Here is a 14,955-nt window from a genome sequence, read left to right as displayed (position 1 = left end):
CAGGCTCTTCTGCTAGAAGCCTGCTTCTTCCTCTCCCACTCCCCCTGCTTGTGTTCCCTCTCTCGCTGGCTGTCTCTCTGTCGAATAAATAAATAAAATCTTTAAAAAAATAAAAAATAAATAAAAAAAGAAATGTAATATTAAGCAATATAATGCTTAATGTTTTATAACCTTCCAAATATGGTAGTGTTACCAAGTTATTTATAAGGGTATTTATGATACTAGGTTGCATACCCCACTCAATTTTCAAATCCCATTTTTATATGTACTAATCATGCTACTCTAGTTTGCTTAAAAACCTCACTTCTAGGGGCACCTGGTTGGCTCAGTAGGAGGAGCACACAACTCTTGATCTTGGGGTCATGAGTTTGAGCCCCACGGTAGGTACAGAGATTACTTAGAAATAAAAAAAATCTTTAAAATGTAAACAATAAAAATAAATTAAAAACCTTTCTTCTAGAAATTGAAAACTCAAAAGTAAAAAATTTCCAGTTATGAGTTTGGTAATAAAAAAACTTTTATAGGGGCACCTGGGTGGCTCAGTCATGATCGCAGGGTCCTGGAATCTAGCCCCGTATAGGGCTCCCTGCTGAGCGGGGGGCCTGCTTCTCCTTCTCTCTGTCTGCCTTGCCCCTTGCTTGTGCTCTCTGTCAAATAAGTAAATAAAATCTTTAAAAAATAATAATAATAGGGGTGCTTGGGTGGCTCAGTCAGTTAAGCGGCTGCCTTCAGCTCAGGTCATGATCCCAGGGTCCTGGGATTGAGCCCCACGTTAGTCTCCCTGCTCAGCAGAGAGCCTGCTTCTCCCTCTCCTTCTGCCTGCCCCTCTGCCTACTTGTGCTCTCTGTCGAATAAATAAAATCTTTTTAAATGATAATAATAATTTTTCATAAATAAAAATTAAAATAAATACCTTCATAAATACCTTCTAATTTCACATGTATGAATGTTCATTTCTTTCATTACTCCGTATTCGCACTGCAGTAAAAATTAAGATACTCGACAAGAAAAGATAAAATCAGGTACCTTATTTAGCCCTTATAAGTTAACATGTGCAGACTTAACATTAGACAGTTCAGTTTCTTTCACTTTATTTTTAAGATGGCTCCATTTCTCAGGACAGAACAACACAAATACAAGTTGCAGCCCTTGGGACTGGCTGAGACCGTGTTCATCTGCTCTCCTAAAAGCAGTAGCTCAGCTCCCAAAAGAGGAATTACAAATCCTAGAAGTTAGCGAAAAGTGGAGACAAGGGATTCTAATTAAACAAGAAAAGTCAGTTAATGACAATGGAAGTCTATTCTTCACATCAGTATTGACACACACTCAATGCTTTTAAATCAGCGAACCTGCCATTCCATTCCTAATCAAATGATTTGACAGCCCCTATCAAATACAAGAGTCACGTGAAGGTGTAAGCCCATCTGCCTCCTTCAGAGACACTGCAGCGTAGAAGAGAACGTGCTCTGGGTAAGCTTCTGCTGAATGCCGCGAGCTTTACGGTACTTCAGAGCCCCAGTAATTAAGGAGTTCATGACAAAAGATAAAAGTGAAAAAGTAGACACAGAGATCTGTGAAAACTTCGCCCATTTTGCTATAGGTATCCATCGATCGATTTATCACTTCAGCAGGAATTCCAGACAATAGAAGGGCAGCTGTTAGTACGGTTGTCTTTATCTTCTTTTCACCCTGTACACAGAAAGACTTCGATAAATCTTACAGCTCTCACAAGACTACTTAAGCTCTATCAAACATTATCAGTGCTGCTATTTTTGCCTGATTCAAAGCTGTTAATGAAGTTTCAAAACATCCATCAGTAATATATCAACAAACGCTTCCTAAGCATATAATACGTAAAGCAGCAAACTGCTAGGCAGTAGGGGAAAGACACCATTCGTGTTATCAAAAGTGAAAAAAAAAGTCTTACCTTGGAAGGCAAGACATAAATAACAATTTAAGATGTACACAACAGCACAAGACAAAAACGGAAGAAACATTACTACACGGGACATAAATAACTGCTAAATGAAGGACGTGAATAATGCATGACACAGTGGCTCAAAGAAGACAGAATATTACTCCAGGTTATGTGTATAAAGAAAGCTCAGCGAAGGATTTCAGAAGGAAGCAAAATTAAAAACAGGCCACAGGCCCTCAAGAATGAGCAAGATTTAGATGCACAAAAATGAGAGGAGAAATCTTATCGGAGGGAAGTCTTAGACAACAAAAGTCAGAAGAGTGATAGCCATACTAAGTATAGAGTTATTTGTGACAGAATCATAGGAACATTCTGTAGAGCTCTAAGGGTCATGCAAAGGAATTCACACTTGTTACACACGGAGAAGGATATCACTGAACATCTATTTCCTTATGAAATTTTCTTCTCTAATTTTTAAAGACATTCAATGCTTAATTTTCATTTACTTAGTTGATCTGGTACCACCAAATCCAGTCACATGATTAAAAAACCTTTATAAAGATTTTTTTAATTTATTTATTTATTTATTTTTTGAGACAGCACGAGCAAGGAGGAGAGGCAGAGGGAGAAGGAGAAGCAGACTCCCCACTGAGCAGGGAACCCAACACGGGACTCAGTCCCAGCACCCTGGGATCATGACCTGAGCCAAAGGCAGCCGCTTAACCAACTGAGCCACCTAGGCACCCCAAAAACTTTTTACATATAAAAAGCTATTGTTACCCAAGAGAAATCAAAGCCCATGTACACAAAAAGATTCATACATATTCTCAGCTGCTTTAGGCGTAATAACCAAAAACTGGAAACAATGGAACGATGTCCCTGGACAGGAGATCAGATAAACAAATGGAGACAGTCACACAATGTATTACTCAGAAAAAACAAAGACGGGTGATAGCCCAATACACGCAACAACACAGATGAATCTCAAAATGATGCAGAATAAAAGCCTTGTACCAAAACGTATGTATAGGAATAATCCCATATATATGAAGTACGAAAACAGGGGCGCCTGCTGGGCTTAGTCAGTGGAGCATGCAACTCTTCATCTCGGGGTTGTGAGTTCAAGCCCCATGCTGGGTGTAGAGACAGACTTACAATCTTAAAAAAATGAAGTACTAAAACAGGCAAAAACTCATCTACAGTGGGAAAAAGGAAATGAGATTCCCAGGCCGTAGGGGCTGAAGCTGACTGGAAAGGGGTATGTATGGTGGAACGTCCTGACAGTCACATTGCAAACCCTGAAAGGAACTGGGTTTCACAGGTAGTCAAAACTCGCTGAATGGTATACTAAAGACTTGAGCATTTCACTGTATGAAAATTTTACCTTAAAGAAAAGAAGAAGAACCATAAACCACCACTAAATTGTGGTTAATGGTATGTAGGCCGAAATGTGTAGGGGTAAAGTATACTGACATCTACATCTATAACATACTTTGAAATACATCAAGAAAAAAAAAAGATGAAAAAAACAAAAGATGGATTGAAAATGGAAAACTGGATACACATGATAATATAACAAAATGTTAGTGATAGAATTTAGGTAGTAAGTATGAACGGGAGTTCACTGTACAATTTTTTAAACATTTCTAGGAGTTTAAAAACCGTCACAAGGGGCACCTGGCTGGATCCACTGGTGGAGCATGCAACTCTTGATCTCAGGATTCTGAGTTCGAGTCCCATGTTGGATGTGGAGATTACTTAAAACAAACAAACAAACAAACAAACAAACAAACCCGTCTGAGTGGCTCAGTCAGGTTGAGCACCTGACTCTTGATTTCGGCTCAGGTTGTGATCTCGTGGTCCTGGGATCGAGCCCCATAATGGGCTCTATGCTCAGTGGGAAGTCTGCTTGGGAGTCTCTCTCTCCCTCTACCCTTCCCTCCCCACCCCCTGCACGCACTCTCTCTCTCTAATAAATCAAATAAATCTTAAAAAACAAAAAATAAAGGGCGCCTGGGTGGCTCAGTAGGTTAAGTGTCTGCCTTAGGCTCATATCATGATCCAGGAGTCCTGGGACCATTCCCGTATCAGGCTCTCTACTCAGCGGGTAGCCTGCTTCTCCCTCTCCCTCTGCCTGCTGCTCTGCCTACTTGTGCTCTCTCTCTCTGTCAAATAAATAAATAAAATCTTTCAAAAAATAAAGTTTAAAAAAATAAGCAGGGGCGCCTGGGTGGCACAGCGGTTAAGCGTCTGCCTTCGGCTCAGGGCGTGATCCCGGCGTTATGGGATCGAGCCCCACATCAGGCTCCTCCGCTATGAGCCTGCTTCTTCCTCTCCCACTCCCCCTGCTGTGTTCCCTCTCTCGCTGCCTGTCTCTGTCTCTGTCGAATGAATAAATAAAATCTTAAAAATAAATAAATAAATAAAATAAAAATAAAAAAATAAGTAAAATAAATCTTTAAAAAAAGTTACAACAAAATGTTTTTTGAGAAAAAAGTATACAGTAGTCTCCCTTCCTTTTCTCTCACCCATTTATCTAGTAACCCATATACACTCCTAGCACGAATAACCACTGCTAATAGTTTCGAGTAATATTCTTCCAGAGTATATGGGGCACCTGGCTGGCTCAGTCAATGGAGTGTGCGACTCTTGATCTCAGCGTTGTAGAGGGTTTTTTTTTCTTTTCTTTCTTTCTTTCTTTTTTTTTTTTAAGTAGGCTCCATCCCCAGTGTGGAGCCCAACATGGGGCTCAAACTCACGACCACGAGACCAAGACCTGAGCTGAGGGGCGCCTGGCTCAGTTGGTTAAGCAGCTGCCTTCAGCTCAGGTTATGATCTCAGGGTACTGGGACTGAGCCCCATATCGGGCTCCCTGCTAAGCAGGGACTTCACCTGTCCCTCTCCCCGACCCTCAACTCCACATCCGCTCACTCTCTGAAATAAATAAACCTTAAAAAAAAAAAATTCTTCCAAAGTTTCTTCACACATATCCAAGAATATCAAATATGTATTATTTTCCTCTTTTTTTTTTTTTTAAGATTTTATCCATTTATTTGAGAGAGAGAGAGAGACAGCACGAGCAGGAGGGGTAGAGAGAGAGAGAATCTCAAAAGCAGACTCCATGCTGAGCGTGGAGCCTGACACGGGCTCAACCCCAGGACCCTGAGATCATGACCTGAGCTGAAACCAAGAGTCAGACGTTTGCTTAACAACTGTACCACCCAGGCACCCGTATTTTTCTCCTTTTTATGAAAAAAGTAGCATACTATAGATCCCATTCTGCATTTTGTTTTCTTCTCTTAGTATTTCTTGGCAAGCTTACCATTATCCGTATATCAGAGCTTCATCACTCTGAACAGATATGCCATAATTTAATGAGTCATTTATTAGTAGATATCTTTGCTGTTTCTAAACTTTGCTATTGCAAAACTATAATCTTTCAATAAATATACACCTATATCGTCCAAAAAATTTAAATAAATTTACAAATAAAAGAAAACTACATTTCTTTCCGTATTCTTTTACTTTGTATATATAACCTATTTGACTCTTCATAAATATAAATGTTTCAAACCCATTAAAAACATACATGAGGTCTACCAGTGCATTACAAATGACTAAACAAATGACTAAGTAGCTGTTTTCCAGTAAAAAACTCACACAAGGGGTGCCTAGGTGGCTCAATCAGTTAAGTGTCTGCCTTCGGCTCAGGTCATGATCCCATGGTCCTGGGATTGTGCCCTATATCGGGGTCCCTGCTCGGTGGAGACCCTGCTTCTCCTCCTCTCTCTGCCCCTCCCTGTCCCTTGCTCGTGCTCACTCTCTCGCTCTATATCAAATAAATAAGTAAAATCTTTAAAAAAACAAAAAACAAAACCTCACACATAACTTAATTACATCAGTGTAAAAGTTTACTTTCTACGCCAGCCAAGTCCCCTACAACTGTGTTTACATCTGCAGTTAAGCAGACTAGGTAAACTGACACTCTCCATGATTCTGTTCTGTAATTCTGGCCAAACATTTCTTGGAAATACCAGGCCCCTGACATTAAAGATACAGTGCACTGTTATTAGGCATCCAGTAAGGAGCACAGTAAGATAAATGAACCCATTTTAAAATTAATTTCCTTTACTACAGATAAAATGTATTACTAAATTCACTAAGTAATTAAACTGAACATTTTCTCAGAAAAATATTATTCAAACTCTGTGGTTAAGTTTTTCCCCCAACATGACAGACCAATATTTTTGTAAAATATGAAAAAAATGTTATGGCAATGTCAAATTGCCAAAAAGTTTCTAATCACTCACTTTCTGAACTTGTTACAAACAGAAATAGTTTTAAGACCAGCACTGGTGGGCCAATGACACTTCTTGTAGCACTGATGCAGACCATGACTATGACTAATTTTTTTTTAAGTTCTTAAAATGATCTAGTCATCATTCAGTCTATATACATCAACATAATTTAGAAAAAGTTTTAATTTACCTTGGGAAAATATTTGTATAGTCCCATGTACGCAAGTTGTAAAGTAAGAAACGGAGCAAATATGGACTGTGAAGACAGAAGACAAAATTATGTATTTCCAACATCATCATTCAAATCACAACAAACCAAACTAACAGCAGCTATAAAATTCCAAGCAAAAAAACTGTTAAAAAAATATACATCTATTTAACCTTAGTGGCTGAAACCAGTCTTGTTTCTGCACAAGGGTGAAAAAAATAAAGGGACTGGATCTCCTTATCATAAAACATGTTTCGCAAGTCAAGTCACATTCTTTCGATGTCCCCCAAAATGTCTACACTCACAAAAACTTATTCTTTAAATGATTTAAAGTATTCAACGGTGACAGATGTATAACACATCATGCAGTAAGGTTTCTCTCATCTAGGGGTAATCAACGAACAATTTCAAAGCACACATAAAAGGCCCAGTACTCACTAGATGCCATACATTCCCAGACACTGGGACAAGAAATGATCTCATTAGCTACACCGCTGGCATCCAAAGGACAAGCTATTCTTACTATAGATAAAATGGTGTGGTTGTCTGGATTCTTGCACAATTAAATCAGAAAGACCAAAACAGTAATTAATTTACATTTATTCCTAAAACTAAAACTATTATGAAGGGAGTGAAAGAGCAAACATTACCAGATGGACGTAGAGTGAAAGCAGTGAGAAATAACAGCTGAAAATATGATAGCAAGAAAACTCAAAAAAACAAACAAAAAAACCCACCTCACACATAAATAGGACATAACTTTAAAATCCTAGATGCAGAGAGCCCTTTAGATAAAGGGGGGGGGGGTTAAAAAAGCAGCTACACATCTCATTAAATGCTGAAAGCTATAATGACAATTTAATGTCAGATAAAGTCCGTACAACAGATTCTGTTCAAGAAAAAACTGTGCATAAAATAGATTTTAAAGAACTTTCTTGCTGAATAATATCAACTTTAATTATCTGAAAAATTTGCTACGTGCCAGGTACTTGGTAGGTCTTCTTAAAATGTCTAGTGAATGGAAATACTTCTAAGAGCAAGACACTGAACTATGAGCTATGCTTTTCTTCATTTCTCCTGGCACGTGAAGGCACAATGAAAACGGGCTGCCATTATGATGATACTACAACATTATAAAATGTCGAAGTGCTTGCTGAATCACAGAAAAATTACATCATGTTCAGGACCGCAGGAACTGCATTTTAAGGTTTCAAATTATTTGAAAAGTAATTATTACATAGTACATGTAGATACTTTACCCTTTGGTTTTAGGAAGAAATTGCCAGCGTTAAAGCCCAGCTGTCACTTAGTAACTATGTGACCTTGGGCAAATGATTTAACCTCAGAGTCTTCATTCGCTCATCCAAAAAGCACAGAATCAGAAGGATGAGGTTCAATCAATTAATACATATAAAGCATTCAAATGCTACCTAGAATACCGAAAGAATTAACCAATTATTGTTGGGCTCTGTATTTAACCAGAACATTTCATCTACATCTAAGGTGAACAGGCAGTTTATAATATTATCTCCAAACAGCCACATGAATCTGGTAAATAGTAACACTGGCAATCAACTCCACGGATTAAAAGCACTCATTATATAGCCAATTTGCAATTTCCATTATGTTGCTTACCAAGTATTTGCAAACAAAAGCTCTGACTCCAAAGGCAAGAAGAGCACATCCCACCAATCTAAATATTCGAAAAGAGTCAAATTCTTCTGTTGTATTTCCATCTTCTTGACTGGGTTTTTCACTAATCAGCTGTTTCCGTAGCTTCATTGCTTCTTCAAATCTGGAGAGGTATTGTTCAAGGCCATGGCGAGAACCCCTCTGGACAGTGTCTGCTGTCAGGTCCCCTCTGTTCCGCTGCCGGAGCTCAAGGTTTACATCATTACTGCACTCAGGGGGTTTAATGAAAGAGTCTAATTTGTCTCCCAGCTGAGTCCCCTTTACCTCGGCCACACCACTTTGCTGGTCAGTTGTTCCTGTACTGAGTGAATCGCCCAGCACTACTCGCTTTGAAACTGAAGGAATGGTGAGGGAGTTCAGCTTGTCACTGTCCTGCTGCTTTGATTTTGTTTGACCTTCTTCTTCTGAGAAAAGAAATTTAGAACCCTTATGTAGTATATACTGGCAAACACCTTTCACATTAATATTAAAAAATATGCCGCTGTTAGAACTCTGCAGTCTCTGAATCGAAATACTGATTCTGCATAAAACATAAACTGGTTCCTTCTTCCACACCCTCAGAACATATATCACCCCAAAAGAGTATTTTTTTTTTAAAGATTTTATTTATTTGACAGAGAGAGAGAGACAGCCAGCAAGAGAGGGAACACAAGCAAGGGGAGTGGGAGAGGGAAAAGCAGGCTCCCAGCGGAGGAGCCTGATGTGGGCTCGATCCCTGGACCCCGGGATCATGCCCTAAGCCAAAGGCAGACGCTTAACGACTGAGCCACGCAGGCGCCCCCCCAAAAGAGTATTCTTGCAGAGGATACAACCCAAACTTTGGGAGTAGGAAGACAAGACTAGCAGACAAATTGGGAAAGATGGTCATGGATGGAGCAAGCTATAAAGACCAGGTTTTCATGGATAATATATCCCAGAAGAATGACTACATTGCCTGCTCTAGCTTATTTGATTAAAAATACAAAATCATGGGGCGCCTGGGTGGCACAGCGGTTAAGCGTCTGCCTTCGGCTCAGGGCGTGATCCCAGCGTTGTGGGATCGAGCCCCACATCCGGCTCCTGTGCTGTGAGCCTGCTTCTTCCTCTCCCACTTCCCCTGCTTGTGTTCCCTCTCTCGCTGGCTGTCTCTATCTCTGTCAAATAAATACATTAAAAAAAAAAAAATCTTTAAAAAAAAATACAAAATCATTAAAGCTTTTCAAAATCTGTGTTTTAATACTACATTTCTGAATCCAGAGTCCTGTCAGCATAGGGTGTGGCATGTCCTACAGTAAAGCTACTGTTTACGTAATCCTTCTACTGTAGTGAGGGAGCCATTAGTAGGTAATCAAGCAGTTTGAGGATGCTGTTCTGCTTTAAAAGCAAAACAAAACCTTTAGTGACAGAATTTTCAAAGCAAAAGAACAAAATACAGAATATAGCTTGAGAAGGACAATGTCTTCGAAAATAATATCCTGCTGTTAATCATTAAAGGGAGAAATGTGTCTTTTAACTACTGTTCTAGAAGAATTTGAAACAGTGCTTCTTACCTTTCCTGCTAACTTGTAAACTATCTAAAAGCTCAGGGCTGTCTATCTAAAGCCCACAGAAATCACAAAGCTTTAAGTAGCTTGCAAACACTGAATAAAGGTCAATTACTAAAGGCAATCAATGGAAACTTAGAGAACACTAGCACATACTAAGTGCTCAACAAATATTCACATGAATATGCACTGAATTGTACATGCATTGGGCGAGAAATGAGGACCTCTCTTTAGGGTTTAAATGCGGGTCCTGACATCAATCACATCAATCTCAGCACACTAGGAGAGAGGATCTCGGGTGGGCACGTCCCACTTGTTGGGGGTATAAAGAACGGTCACCCAGTTTTATTTTCCTGTTGTAGAAAGCCTGTAGATGACAGTGTTGAGGGCACCGAACACAAACACCAGGGTATGACCATAAGAGTCCCATTTCCTGGTAGGAAGGACTAGGGAGCAGTTCAGTAAACACAAGCTCCGGAGAGCCGACAGAGTAACAGCTAAAGGCAAAAGAAGATAGACGCTAGGAAAGGCACTGAAAGGGAAAGCATTTGGAACGGAAATAAAGGAAAGCCATTTTCCTGAGGGGCACGATAGTCATGAGCAATCTGACCGGGGATAAAACGTGCGCCCTTCAAGAGAGGGGAGGGCGCGGGGAACGAAAAAGACAGCGTCTCTCTAGCATAACCGGACAGAGAGCACTATGGCATAGGTAGGGACTCAAGAGCCAAGGCGTCGCAGCCTGGGGCAGAGATGGGAATAATCTCAGAGCGAAGCCCACGGAATACTGAGGAGAGGAAGTAGAAACGTTCGGGGGTTAGTGAGAACTTGGGACATCACCTAGGAAGCGGGACAGGCGGGGAGGTCAGAGAGCAGGGCTTTGTCAAAAGGCCAGCGAGCCGTCACAGGAAAAGCAAGAATGATCTTGAAGACTCAAAGCGGTGGGCGGGAGAGTGAGGGGAGACGGAAGGCTCTCACCCGTGCCACTCGCGGGCCTGTGAAAGCCCATGATCCGGTTGATGCGCTGTTCCGAGTTCATAAGCAGCTTCCTCCGCCGCAGCTCGGCCCGACGCTGGGAAGCCGACAGGCCTGAGGTCGCCGGAGCCCCCGGCCGGTCGCCGCTGTCAGGCGCGACGGTCACCGGCTCCATCTTCCCCTCCAAAACCAAGGAATGTTAAACGGAGTGCCGGAGGTGGCAGCCGCCCCGCAGATGACTTAAGGCCAGGCCGCAGGGCTCGAGCCCACCCCCCGCCGCAGACCCGCCCCCGACGCCAGGCCGGAGAGGCGGGCTAAGCATGCGCGCCGCCCGACCGGACAAAGCGCGAGGGTTGCGCCGCCATCTTGAATGAGGGCAGAGAGGTCTTTCCCCACTTTTTTTCTGCCTCGGCTGGCTCTCGCTGCTCCTCTACCCCCGTCACCGGGATTCTCTGATGTTCACTCGGAGGTGTAGAAAACCGGCCTCCATCCTGACGAGAGAGAAAGAAATGCGGGCGAGACGGAAACCCACTCGAGGTCGGTGCCCAAAAGCAAAATGGAGGTTGCTGCGGCAGGCACTTGTTTCTAGTGACCTTTTGCCACCTCGCTTATAAACTACGGAAATACGTAACTCGGGAGCGACGCTTTAGGGAGAGTTGCGTTTAGGAATTGTTCTTTGCGATGATTTCTTCTTTCTCCTCAGTCGCTTTTCTCCCCAGTCGCTTTTCTCCCAAATATACACCTGGGGTGTTCAAGGCCTTCTTCACGTCTTTGTTCACGTATTTCCGAGTGAGGACTTCCCTGTCCATTCTACTTAAATCGCCACCCTTTTCAAGACTCCGTATTCTCCTTATCTGCCTTATTTTTCTTAATCGACTCTCAAGCTAAATGTACTTACTTTATTGTCTGTTTTTCACTAGCTAGACTGTAGGCTCCATGAACACAAGCATTGTGTTTTATTCACAACTGCAACTCCTGGAACAGCGTGAGCACTCAGCAGGGCCGACTTATAAGGCAGTGTTGAGAGCCACGATGGTATTAGGGACCTGAGGAAATGTTCTAATTATAATTTCTTTTGAAGTCAGAAGAAAAGTGTAATGATGATAATTAACATAAAATAATGAATCCAGCGTGGGTTATAGTTATCCTTATACCAACAGTCATAAAATATAATTTAAGAATGCCTTTAAGCCACCTGGGTGGCTCAGTTAAGCCACTGACCCTTAATCTCAGCTCAAGTCGTGATCTCAGGGTCCTGAGTTCAAGTTCCGGGTTGGCTGGCACTGGGCCTGGAGCGTACTTAAGGAAAAAATAAAAAAGGCTTTTATGGAGGAAGGGGCCCTTTACTAAAGTAAAGAGCATAGGGTACATGGAAGTCATAAGGCAGCCCTGCATTTGCTATGCAGCTATTAGTAAAAAAGACTAAGAGAATGAATAAAATGAAGGAATTCAATCATCCGTCAACCCTTGGTGAGAGGGCACTGTGGCTACTTGACACCTGAGGCTGCAGAGGCCGAAGCAATCTAGTGGGTCTCCCGCAAGGAAGCCTGCTACACAATCAAGCTCAAAATCAGGAAGCAGGTGAAACCCGGCCTAAACAGAAAGTAATGAAATATTATATTTAACTGTTAGTCCCCTGACCCTGTACACACAGAAAAGTTTGAGGAAAAAAGTGTAAAAAAAATCTAAAAACAATTTAACTTTCGGATTCGATAACAAGAGCAGCCAAGGTATAAACATGGACTTTCTCCCTTGACTGGATAAAAGCTAAATCCCAAGGACATGCCCTACTTAATTACAAAGCATTAGAAAAGGTTGCCCTGCCTGTGTGTACAGACCTACACTTCTGTGTCTTAAAAAAACTTCTAAAACTGAAATAATTGTTAAGTATAATAAATGTGCAGAACTTAATGACATATAGTTCTGATGAACAAAACCAAATACAATTCCAGGATAAACAATATTATTTTCATTTAAGAGAGCCTATAGAAGCCAAATTTAAATTTTATCTGCTTAGATGCATGATAGCTCCTTTAGTGTGCTAAGAATTAAAAATGTAAAGATTTTGTGTTATATGCTTACTGATCTCTGGGGAACCATTTCCCTGTGGGGTTTCTATAGTTTATTAAATTTCCTAGTACTTTTCAATGGCATAAGTGATTCTTTGATAAATAATGTGCATACTTAAGATTATTATATTAATTTCTCTCTCCCTCACTATGGAATGTAGGAGGGCAAACCCACTTTTTTTTTTTAATTTACCACTTTGCCCCAAACCTAGCACTGACAGCACTGGATTAAACTTTTGTGAATCGTTGCAGAAATTTTTCTTTTATTGTTATATTTTTAAAGATTTTATTTATTTATTTTAGAGAGAGAGCATGAGCAGGGGGAGGAGCAGAGGTAGAGAGACAAGCAGACTCCCATGCTGAACGGAGAGCCCAATGTGGGGCTTGATTCCATGACCCTGAGATCATGACTTGAGCCAAAATCAAGAGTCAGATGCTTAACCAACTGTGCCACCCAGGCACCCCTCTTTTAGTTTTAATTATTATTTTATTAAATAGGCTCCACACTGAGCTTGGAGCCCAACGCAGGGCTTGAACTCACAACCTTGAGATCAAGACCTGAGCTGAAATCAAGAGTCAGATGCTTAACTGACTGAGCCATTCAGGCACCCCAAAGAAATTTTTTAGAGCAAGTGTCAAAATATGGCATTTTCAATTAGCCTCATGTATAATTTTTTAAATTTTTAAAAATATTTACTCATTTGAGAGAAAAAGAGAGAGGGAGAGAGCGTACAAGCAGGGGGAGAGGCAGAGGGAGAAGCACACTCCCTATTGAGCAGGGGCTCAATCCCAGGACCTGGAGATCATGACCTGAGCCGAAGGCAGATGCTTGACTGAGCCACCCAGGCGCCCCTGTTTTTTAAATTTTTATGTAGCATTGTTTAGGCAGGCTAGTAATAATACTTCATTGATAAAGTGTAGCTACAAAGCAGAAAAGACTGAGTCGTAAGTGATGAAACTAGAATTCAATTTCTGGGTTTAAATGTAGGCAGTAAGTTCATTCTTGGACCCCTCTTTACTCCACACAGAAATAACAACAGCTAAAAATATGAAGGGAGAAAAAGAAATAGCAAAACTCAAAAACAAGAGAAACATCTTAGCAGATAAGAAGTATCAGAAACAGCATTGCAGAACTAAAGTCAGGTGCCTATTTGGCTCCAGGTCCAGAAGCAGGTAATAGTAGCACATTCTATGGGCTAAAAAGCACTAGAAGTGCTCCACACGACACTCAGGGACAAACAGGCTAAGCTCACTGCTTGAGATTCTACCTCTCTCCAGAAATATTCAAGATATCATTTGCTATTGACTCACATACCCTTGGGCTTCAGCTTTTAAGTTGGGAGGCAGAAAAGAAGGCAACAACTAGTCTTCCCACTGCTGGTGACTGAAATGGTGATATCCCCAAATCACTGCAGGACAGGAACCCTAAAACACCAGTATGAGCCCTAGTTTTGGGGAAGGGGCTAGAAAATGCAACTAAAAACACCCATAGAGGGCATCTGGATGGCTCAGGCAGTTGAGCATCTGCCTTCAGCTCAGGTCATGGTCCCAGGGTCCTGGGATGGAGTCCCGCATCAGGCTCCCCGCTCAGTGGGGGGAGTCTGCTTCTCCCTCTCCCTTGCCCCTCAGCCTACTTGTGCTCCCTCTCTTTCTCTCTCTCAAATAAAATCTTTAAAATACATAAATAAATTCTGCAAGCCAAATTAAGAATTGGAATTTGGGGGGGGCAGTGAGGGTATAGGGTGAAATAGGACATGGGGATTAAAGAGTGCAGTTGTTGAGGGGTGCGTGGCTGGGTCAGCTGGAAGACCATAGGACTCTTGATTTCATGGTCATGAGATCAAGCCCCACGTTGGGGAGTAGAGATTTAAAAAAAACGGGGCGCCTGGGTGGCTCAGCCATTAAGCGTCTGCCTTCGACTCAGGTCATGATCCCAGGGTTGTGGGATCGAGCCCGGCATTGGGCTCCCTGCTCAGCAGGAAGCCTGCTTCTCCCTCTCACACTCCCTTGCTTGTGTTCCCTCTCTTGCTGCCTCTGTCAAATAAAAATCTTAAAATAAATAAATAATAAAGTATTTTATAAAAAAAAGTGTGCTTGTGATGAGCACCAGGTGATGTAAGTTTTGAATTACCATATTGTACACCTGAAATTAATATAATGCTGTATGTTAACTAAATAGAATTAAAATAAAAACTTAAAAAATTGCCATTTGCTCCAGAAAGAATTGTTAAAGATTTTATTTGACAGAGAAAGACACAGCAAGAGAGGGAATACA

The 14,955-nt window shown here is 41.4% G+C and overlaps 1 protein-coding gene across 1 annotated transcript; it reads right to left on the bottom strand.

The window, feature by feature from the left end:
- Nucleotides 1-1,074: 1,074 nt before the first annotated feature.
- CAMLG (calcium modulating ligand) lies at nucleotides 1,075-10,906 on the bottom strand. Its single transcript, XM_026508013.4, has 4 exons — nucleotides 10,615-10,906; nucleotides 8,060-8,520; nucleotides 6,407-6,472; nucleotides 1,075-1,689 (listed from the first exon to the last, which is right to left on the bottom strand). Exons 1-4 carry the CDS (start codon nucleotides 10,784-10,786, stop codon nucleotides 1,498-1,500), a joined length of 891 nt encoding a protein of 296 aa, XP_026363798.1. The 5' UTR covers nucleotides 10,787-10,906; the 3' UTR covers nucleotides 1,075-1,497.
- Between the last annotated feature and the right edge of the window lie 4,049 nt (nucleotides 10,907-14,955).

This window comes from Ursus arctos, unplaced genomic scaffold, assembly GCF_023065955.2.
Source record: "Ursus arctos isolate Adak ecotype North America unplaced genomic scaffold, UrsArc2.0 scaffold_5, whole genome shotgun sequence".
In the NCBI taxonomy this organism is placed as follows: Eukaryota; Metazoa; Chordata; class Mammalia; order Carnivora; family Ursidae; genus Ursus; species Ursus arctos.
This window is presented reverse-complemented; position numbering and strand designations above follow the sequence as displayed.